A 10,000-nucleotide genomic window follows, 5' to 3' on the forward strand; every position below is an offset into this window, starting at 1 on the left:
AGAGGACTGAGAGCAGACTGTACCTGTGAATAAATTAGCATAGCCGCCGCCTGTGATCCTTCACGTTAGCCGACATGGGGGTCGCCGACCTTTCACGAGCTGTTGCCATGGAGACCTCATGGGGTTTTTTGGCAAGAGCGCTGCTGCTCAAGTTGAGCCTATCACTCCCTGCCTGTGAGGTGTGTGTGTGTGTGTGTGTGTGTGTGTGTGTGTGGTGCTCACCTAGAGAATGTGCCGCAGTTGTTTTGGAGCTGAAGAAACGACCCAGTCCCAGGTCTCCCAGCTTCACCTGGCCCGTGGCCGTGATGAACACGTTAGCTGGCTTGATGTCTGTGAGTCCAGAAAGAGAGGAAGGATATCAAAAGAATATATCAGCAGCAAGGAATATATCAGCACACACAGGAAAAGTCTCTCAGTATTTCCTCAATGAGATCATCTCTCTCTCTCTCTCTTTCTCTCCCTCCCCCTCTTTTTCTCAGTGCAACAACAGTTCTCAACCCTTTTCCTGGGTGACTCCAGCACTGCACATCTCTCCCTGCTCCGAGCATACCTGGCTCAAGTCAGTGCAATAATGGGTCTCTCCATCAGCAGATTCAGGTGTGTTTAGACAAGCTACGCAAAGCCAGGTCAGCTTAACTGTCCGAACCCAGCTTTTAACCAAATTCCACGTGTCCAAAGCCTAGAAATGATCCTGATGAGTAACAGGTACCACCTTGTTCCCTGACTACAGAACTGAAAACAGGACATGCCACTGACCCCTGCAGCCCAGAGCTTGGGTTAAAACAACCCCTTTCACCAGTAGGGTTTCACACTAAAGCAAAAGAAGCCTTTGAGATCTGCGCTCCCTCCTTCAGCTCATGGGGGCCGGTGATTGTGTTTGCACTTCCTCTAACCCCTCCGCGCCTTCCTGTCGTTACCCAAAACCCATAAGACTTTTATGAGCTCTAAGGTCGCACAGGCAAACACTAAACAAGCCTCCACAGGTTCTGCACAGCATGTTTACATGTCGTACCTAATCAGGCCTGCTCAGAAAGTGGGACACGTGCTTGGGTTATAAACATGGCCATGAGATTAAAGAGACAGATTTCACAGTATTCTGCACGGATAAAATGTGCCAAACGCCTGCACAGCAGACTCTGCAGCACAATTGTAAATACAACTTAAAGAGGAGGAACAGCTTAGATGTAATCCTTGCACTGTTGCACTGCTGCACTTACTTATTTGCACCATCACCGTGACACTCACTCTCATAGAGCACCTTACCATGCACACTGAATTACAGGCTCAGTCCCTGCCCCGACATGCTTGATCATCCTTAAGCACACTATGTTGATATTTGATTTAGTTTATATAGTATATTTAGTATTTAGTATTTTAGTATCATGTTTATCTTCTACTGTCTCTATTGTACAGTGGAGTTTTTTATATGTATATTACTTTTCTGCTGTAAGTGCATGTTGTGTGTGATGTCTGTATGCTACTGAGACCTTGAATTTCCCCTTAAGGATCAATAAAGTATCTATCTATCTATCTATCTATCTATCTAATCTATCTATCTATCTATCTACAGCAAGTAAAGGAGAAATGATATCAGCTACAAGGCCACACAGAAACTAAACACAGGTTCAATGAGTCCACCATCAGGATTCTTAGTTAATAACACACAATGATGTACTAATTAATAACACACACCATGTACTAATTAATGGATGAGGGAAAGGTACAGCCTAGCTGTTCTGAAAAAGAGCAACAGGAGACCAGAGAGCCTAAGGGAGAGAGAGAGAGAGGGAGGAGAGGAGGAGAGGAGGAGGAGGAGGAAGGGTGAAGACGTACCCCTGTGCATGACTCTGCGGGAGTGCATATGCTCCAGAGCGCTGCACAGCTGGACAAAATACTTCCAGATCGTTCTCTCTGGGATGAGCCGCCGTTTCTTCTTAAAGTACTGCAGGAGGGAAGAGAGGGGAAAGGGTGAGAAGTGTGGTAGAAGACACAAATACATGCATATACACAAACACGTGCAAAAATACACATGCACAGAACAAAAACACTCACACACACACACACACACACACACACACACACACACACACACACACACACACACACACACACACACACACAGACATCCATGTCAAAAGTCAAATCCACAGCCAACACCCAAATCATTGCCACCATAAAAGGATAACCGTTCCGCACATTAATATTTAACCCTCTCAACGTAAGGGTCTCTAATTATGGCCCATTAACGAGGGGCTTCTGACGAGCTCTGACACTCCCCAGGGGAAGGAAGCGCCTAATTAAACCAAACAGAGCTAATTAACGAGGTGAAACTTAGACAAATGCCCCAAAACAACAAATGTTTGCATTTTTATTATTTTTCTATCTTCTATTTTTTACCCTTCCTCATTCTCGTCTTTCTTGTTTCTTTTTTACTCTATTTTCATCTTATGTTGCCCTTGGGTTTGAAGTTTGCTTCTGATTGTGGGTCGCAAAATGAGCGGGGTTAGGGAGATGAATTTTCCAAATTTCTTCAGAATTTTGGGGAGTGTGTCTAACAAACAACAGGCGAGAGCCACCTTGCACTTACTCAATGTCCCGCCTTTATTGCAACTTTTCCACCTACACAATAGTTTTCCTCATGCCTGACAAAGACCCTGTGTGAGTCAGAACACTGCGATAAAACAACTGTGTGGACATATTCTTTTTCCTACCTCTACCTTATCTATGAAACTTGATCTCTGGCTGCACACCTTTGAACTTTTTTTGAACGTGCACATATTGTTCATCTTCTTTTAAACACAAAAGCCAAGCAGCAGACCAACGTTGTTTTTCCTGCAAAATGTGACTTTTAGGAGATATGGCGGCGAGGCGAGGCGAGAGAGAGAGAGAGAGAGAGAGAGAGAGAGAGGAAGCAGGTGATGAATGGCAGCCGCATGAGAACAATAAATAAAAGAGAGCTGAGCGATTGAGAGCGAGAGCGCCGGGGAGATAAATGAGATATGAACAGAGAGGAAGAGAATGGGGAAGGGCATAAAAACACGGAGAGAAAAGACAAAAAGTAGAAGACCCGAGGAAAAGAGAGAGCACACACAGGAAGAGGTGGACCAGGAACAGGACTAGAGAGAGGAGCGCACACACAGAGAACACTCAGAGGAGACAGAGGGAGGCATGGCATGTTACGCATATATATATATTGGTTATATATATATATATATATATGTTGGTTTTACCCCTAGTGTATTGCTCTTGCTATCACATCAGTATAGGGAAACATTGGTGATATAGGTGATATGCCATAACAAGTGCTGAGCAGTTGTCCCTACCACCAGTGTTTTCTTCTTTAGGTATACTCTGAACATTTTGGGTTAATCAATTGATAAATTATGCTTAGCTATTTTATCTCACTTCTGAAAGTACAGAATGCGTAAGAATGCGTAAGCAAGCAAGATATTTCCACGAGATTAGACGTGGTTCTGCAAAGCCTAGCGATAATGGTTCAGAAGGGACACAAGCGAGCGGAAACAAAAGAGATTTCAAATTCATGGTGACTTGCACAGCTTACCACATCTGTGACGTGAATGAGTGACTTTTGAAAACATTGTATTGCACTAACAACAATGTTCATCTAAGGCTGAATTTTTAAAAGCACCATAGCATACCAGGTGGAACGGCAACTGTTCAAGTCAGTAGTTATCATAGGTATTTAGGTAATTAAGGTAATTCTAATATGGAGTGGTGGTAGCGTAGTGGTTGCTAGCATGCAGTAGCCAGAAAAGTTGTGGGTTCAATTCCCAGCTTCCACCGTTGTGCCCTTGAGCAAGGCATTTAACCCAGAGTTGCTCTGGGGACAATGTAACAATGCCATGTAATATGATTGACGTATGTAAGTCGCTTTGGAAAAAACATCTGATCTGTGGTGTTCCCCAGGGGTCGACCTTGGAGCCACTATTATTAAAACTTTATAAAGGCTACTCCCATAAGTAATTATATTTGGTAAAAATGAGGAAAGATGAGGAAAATGAGGAAAGACAATAAGGTTGTCACTCTTCAGGATACGGTGTCAAAAATCTACCATCTCAAAAGCATTGGCAAACATTTTTATGATGATTTAAAAAAAACGAATTTATACATTTCTCTCCAGCAGGGTTGATTACTGCAATGGGCTTTTCACAGACGTTTCTAAAAAGACCATCAAACTACTTCAGGTGATACTTCAGGTGATGCAAAATGCAGCAGCTAGGGTTCTCATGAAAACAAAATGAACTGACCACATTACTCAAATACTTAAGTCCCTGCACTGGCTTCAAATAAGCTATGCAGTTGAGCTTTGGAACCAACTTCTGGATGACATTAAAATGCCTCAAATGTTGCCAGTTTAAAATCTAAACTTAAGACCAAACTGTTCTCAGATGCTTTCTGCTAACTGATCAACTTAACTTTCTGTTGATCAGATGCACCATGTTGTATGTGTTTTAACATTCTATTTATGTACTTTTTTACTACTTTTACTATTGCCCATATGCTTTTATGTACTATTCTTTGCTTTTTAAAGTAAAGCGCATTGAACTACCCCTGTGTATGAAATGCCTTATATAAATAAACGTGCCTTGCCTAAGACTAGCAAGGCAACAGTAGTAGCCTTCAGAATGATTTTTTCCTACTGGATAGTCAGGTGTTACCAGACTTTTCAGGTTTTCTATCTCCTATCATCTTATTTCTATTAATGTATCAAGTTGACAGGTGTGGACAGGGAGACAGAGGGAGGAAGGGCTGACAGAAGAGAGGAAGAAGAGAGGAAGAAGAGAAGAGAGGAGAGGAGAGGAGAGGAGAGGAGGAGAAAAGATGAGGACAGTGGGACACAGGTCCTGTGACAGCTCTGTGGCACTTATCAGATGGACCCAGGCCCTCCTTAACCCTCCCAACACACACACACACACACACACACACACACACACACACACACACACACACACACACACACCTAGGCCCTTTTTAACCCACCCACTCACACATACACACACACAAACTCACACACTCCCGTCACACCTCATCAGCCCAGAGGGAGGGACAGCACATGCACTCCCCCTACACACACACACACACACACACACACACACACACACACACACATGGGCCCCTGTCTGTCACAGCTCGACAGCCCACGACCCGGTGCCTGCTCCCGGCCCCCGCCACCACTCCCCACCCCGGCAGTCAAGATGCCCACGGGACCCACTGACCTTAATCATCTGCGAAAGGTCGCCGGCGTCAGCCAGCTCCAGCACGATGTTGAGCTCGTTGTCCTCGATGAACGAGTCCAGGTACTTGATCACGTTGGGATGGTTCAGCTGCTGCAGGGCCACCAGGGGAAAGGGGACGAGGAGAAGGGGAAGAGAGAGAGAGAGAGAGAGAGAGAGAGAGAGAGAGAAAGGGAGAGAGAGAGAGAGAGAGAGGAGCCAGTGTGTCAGTTCAGGCTGTCTGGAGTCAAGATTTACATTTTACGTATGCATACATTACATCACATCTATTTATAGAGCAGATGCTTTTTCTCTGAAGAAGCTTATAATACACAATGTAAATTTTTCAACATATGTGTGGCCCCCTCAAGGGCTCCATCTGGTTGGCAGTGACATGGTTGAGAGCGTGACTTTTGCTTTGAGAGCGTGACTTTGACTTGTGCTGTGCGCTCTGCTTTTGTTAGTGTTAGTGGTTTAGTCTAGTGTGTGGCTTCTCTGTTTTGATCTGTGGCTGACTGTTGTTGCTCACTACCTGTAGAGTTGTTGATCACTAACGGCAGAGTTTTGCCCGTAACACAGCATTTACCAATACATGAGTTTCTGCAATGGTTGATGAGGATAAACTGTCCCTTTTGCTGCCTGTACAAAGAAACCATTTCCATTGTCTCTGATACTGGAATAATGTATGCATTATATAACCTGCTCTCTTGTAAAGGCAAAAGAAAAGCATTTGAAGGGTACAGCTGGTTAAGCTTACTTTAAATGGCTGACAGAGATGTATACAGTACCACATGCAACCCATTTTGAACTACACTGTGCCCCCTGAAATCTCTACTTGATGGTTGGCTTCCTACAAACAAACATAGGGGGCTCTTGCTCATGTCTCTTTCAGGCCTGCACACATCAGACAGCATAGCGACAGACATAAAGCAAAGTCACAATAAACAAACAAATTAAATAAATAAATAAAGCACCGTCGGCAAACTGTCAACAATTCCCTAAGAGCATAAATGATGTTTGATACGCGTGCCAAAAAAACGTACAACTATTCCTGACTGTGCGCTGCAGCTATAAGACAAGACGCAAACAAAAGACTAGCATTAGCTTTTTGACAAGGCTGATTTTTGACTGTTTCCTCTGAAACACTGACACCCGACACTCAACGAGTCATGTCATCCCGTCTCACTGCCTGATGGATCAAGGCCCTGATGTGAGGGAGAGGCCGTGACACGAGTGGTCGCGCTAAAAGAGGAACGCTCCTCGGGAAAAAGCAGTGGCAGCAAGACAGTGCTCTTCTAGTTGATCGCTTGTTTGATAATCTCTCCTTTATCTGTTGACGCGAGTTTGCAATTTTGACACAGTCCACTGGGACTGCAGAGAGGAGCCAAAATAACGGAGGAGGGGAACCTTCTGTTTGTTTACTTGTCAACAGCGGGACAGGAAGGGATGGCAAGAGTTGAAGCGAAAGTTCTAAGGGAACGCGATTATCTGCTTCATTCAGAGACCTGTTTGGTAAGTCAGAGTAGTCAAAGAGGATAGGCGTTTATCTACCTTTTTATGCTCTATTTCCCCTCTTTCTTTCTTCCCTTCATTCCAAGCACTATCAAAACACCACTCTCCCTCTCATCCTCTATCTCCCTCTCTCTGTCTCTCTCTCTCTCTCTATCCCTCTCTCTCTCTTCCCTTTCCACAACATGTTGTTGCATTTTCTACCTACATGTAGCCTGTACGGGGGGGGCTGGTCCTGCCAGCCGTCGGGAGGGCGTCCAGGAGCCGGAGTGTCTGCGTGCCTGCAGCGCTGGCGGCGGCGTGAGGGGGAGATTAGCAGCAGCAGCGCGGGCTGGATGAAGAGAGCGTTATTATGTGCCTCTGCACGTTGCACATGTGGAGATTAGCAGCAGCAGCGCGGGCTGGATGAAGAGCGCGTTATTATGTGCCTCTGCACGTTGCATTAGCAGCAGCGCGGGCTGGATGAAGAGCGCGTTACTATGTGCCTCTGCACGTTGCATTAGCAGCAGCGCGGGCTGGATGAAGAGCGCGTTATTATGTGCCTCTGCACGTTGCATTAGCAGCAGCGCGGGCTGGATGAAGAGCACGTTATTATGTGCCTCTGCACGTTGCACATGTGGGACGGCGAGTAGAGTGGAGCGGAGCGCGTTCGCAGATGTGCACTGTGAGGCCCATAAAGACAACCTCCAATGAGTATGCAGCAACAAGTGTGTGCTTGTGTGTGTGTAGTAGACAGAGAGAGAGAGAGAGAGAGAATGTGTGACTGTGATATACATTCTTTTGTGTGTGGGAGTAATTTTATAAGTGTGTATTTATCTATGTTTATGCATGTGTGTGCATGTGCATGTACAGATACATTGGTGTGTATGCCTATTGTGCCTATGTGTGTATGCCTATTGTTTGTGCCTATGTCTTTGTGTAGGTGTATGTGTGAGTATAGTGTGTGTGTGTGTGTGTGTGTGTGTGTGTGTGTGTGTTTCTTCAATCCCCCCACAGCCTTAGTCTCTCTGGCACTATAATGACAACAATAACATCTCTCTCCTCTGCTCTGCTCTCCTCTCCTGTCCTGAGCGTGGATGCAGATGCGGCATCCTCCTGTCATAAAGTCCCCTCGACCGCCTCCTGTCATAAAGTCCCCTCGACCGCCCCTGACAGAGCCCAAGTGCCTCACCTCCGGGAGGGGCCGTTATGAGGTGTGTCATAAACAACATGGAGGATTTATGCTGCTCTAAAAAGCCCCCCCCCCACCCCACACACACACACTCCCCTCCTCATCTACCCCACTCCCACCACCACCACACCCCCCAGCTCACTGCAGGGGCAGAACAGGCAGCAGATGCTAAGCCATTGATTTGACGGGGCATTAAAGTGACAGGCTGAAGGCAGGCAGGCCAGAGCTGACAGCTAAAAGACAAGGCAGCAGTGTGTAACATTTTCTCTCTCTCTCTCTCTCTCACACACACTGTCTCTCTCTGCCTCTCTCACTGTCTTCCTCTCTCACACACTGAACCTCAACATCCATAAATATTCATGATGAGAATAAAACAGACACATAAAACACACACATAGTGATTCAGCTCTTGAGTGCATCTAGATAGAAGTGTAAAACTTAGCACCATACAACCAGACTCCATATGCAGTGCAATATTACACCAGCGTTAAGTACCCTTTATGAAAATATCTGACTGTATATCAGATCAGCACGTGCCTTTGACAACCCATGACTTGTGTTGCCAGCTCTTACCTTCAGGAGGTCAATCTCCTTGATGCAGTCTTGACGAGCTTTGGCATCCATCATCTCAAATATCTATGGGGGCGAAAAAATGGAACCTTTTAATGTTAGTCAGAAAGGGGTTGCAGGGGAGGAAATTCAGCCACCTTTGCAGTGATGTAATTGTGCCCAATTATACACAATACAAAGTTATTAAGTATCCAGTAATATGAAGCCAGGTGTGGAGATTTACCTGGACCTTCTTGAGAGCCACCTGGTAGGCCTCCAGCAGATAGGTGGCTTTGTACACCTCGCTGAACTGGCCCCGACCGATCTTCTTCTCGATGCGGAAGTTGGCCAGCGTACAACAGTACTGATATGGGGGCATATTCCTCTGTGTGGGGGGAGAATGAGAAGAGCTCGTCAACATTCTAGAATTAATGGTTCCCACAACTCGATGTTCCCCTAGCAAGATAGTGAAGTGAGCATGGTGTTTATGAAAAAGCACATCTTGTTTCAAGTCTATCATTCTGCCAGATGTAGCACGTTTGCAAAATGTTAAAATGTTAAAATACCCCCCCCCCCCTCCCCTAAAAAAAACTTAAAAATTCAGACTTTGGAAGAACAGGCACTTGCTCTTCTACAAAAAGCCAGAGAGGGAAAATGCCTGAAGGCTTAAAATTCATCATTGGCAGAGGGGGGAAAAACCATGTTCCTCTTGATAAGTGTCACTGGGAGGACGGCGTGAGATGGATCGGGGAAGTGAGGAGATTGAGAGTAACCTTTGCACTGATTGCTGCTTCTCAGCGTGCTTCCTGACACATTGCGCTGAACGTGACGTGGTGTCAGGGAGAAAGGTCACACCGGGAAGATTTGGACCACTTTTCTTTTTTTTTCTTTTTTGCTCCTTTTTCTCTTCGTACCTCCTGCACTTGTCTGGAGCTGACATACGACAGCCGCAGATGTTCACTCAAATGCAGACACACACACACACACACATACACACACAATGATTTAAAAAAAAAGACAAAACGCTGTTGGTAGTGACATTCCTGCCCGCATATTTTCCCTCTAGCCCTGACACACACACACACACACACACACACACACACAGGGGTGGCTGACAGTAGAGCGGGCCCATCATGATCGCACTTATCCCTCACTGATACTCTGGAGGCCGGGGAGGACACACTCAAGTGCCACCTGACATGAGCCAGAGCTCAGGGAGGCCTTCAGCAGGCTGCCCTCCACAGGGCCCGCTGAGCCAGCAGACATGCATGAGGGGAGCGCTGTGGCTCTCTGTGGGGGAGACTCACGCCTGATCAGGGCCAGATATGGCCTCGGTAAGGTTGGGAGTCCCCCCCACACCCCACCCCCATTAACCTTATGTCAAAGACAATCAAGCAAGGCACACACAACTTTACACACACACACACACACACACACACACACACACACACACACACACACACACACACACATATGAGATGGAGACCCTCTGGATAGCTGGGGGTTATCCAACTGTTATCCAACTGTATGTTATACA

General features: G+C 46.0%; 1 protein-coding gene across 2 annotated transcripts in view; it reads right to left on the minus strand.

Annotated features, from left to right (window-relative positions):
* Positions 1–10,000, minus strand: part of nek6 (NIMA-related kinase 6) — a 41,523-nt gene that overhangs the window by 9,801 nt on the left and 21,722 nt on the right. For both annotated transcript variants that reach the window (XM_076283614.1, XM_076283613.1), the window contains exons 4-8: positions 8,708–8,848; positions 8,488–8,550; positions 5,238–5,348; positions 1,834–1,942; positions 223–330 (exon numbers count right to left, since the gene is read on the minus strand). In XM_076283614.1, the coding sequence (XP_076139729.1) occupies positions 223–330; positions 1,834–1,942; positions 5,238–5,348; positions 8,488–8,550; positions 8,708–8,848 (532 nt within the window). The remainder of the gene's footprint in view (positions 1–222; positions 331–1,833; positions 1,943–5,237; positions 5,349–8,487; positions 8,551–8,707; positions 8,849–10,000) is intronic.

The sequence above is a fragment of the Alosa pseudoharengus genome, unplaced genomic scaffold (assembly GCF_046254945.1).
Source record: "Alosa pseudoharengus isolate Yale_2024_CS ecotype anadromous, Long Island Sound unplaced genomic scaffold, YU_APseudo_1.1 YU_APseudo_1.1_scf_14, whole genome shotgun sequence".
In the NCBI taxonomy this organism is placed as follows: Eukaryota; Metazoa; Chordata; class Actinopteri; order Clupeiformes; family Clupeidae; genus Alosa; species Alosa pseudoharengus.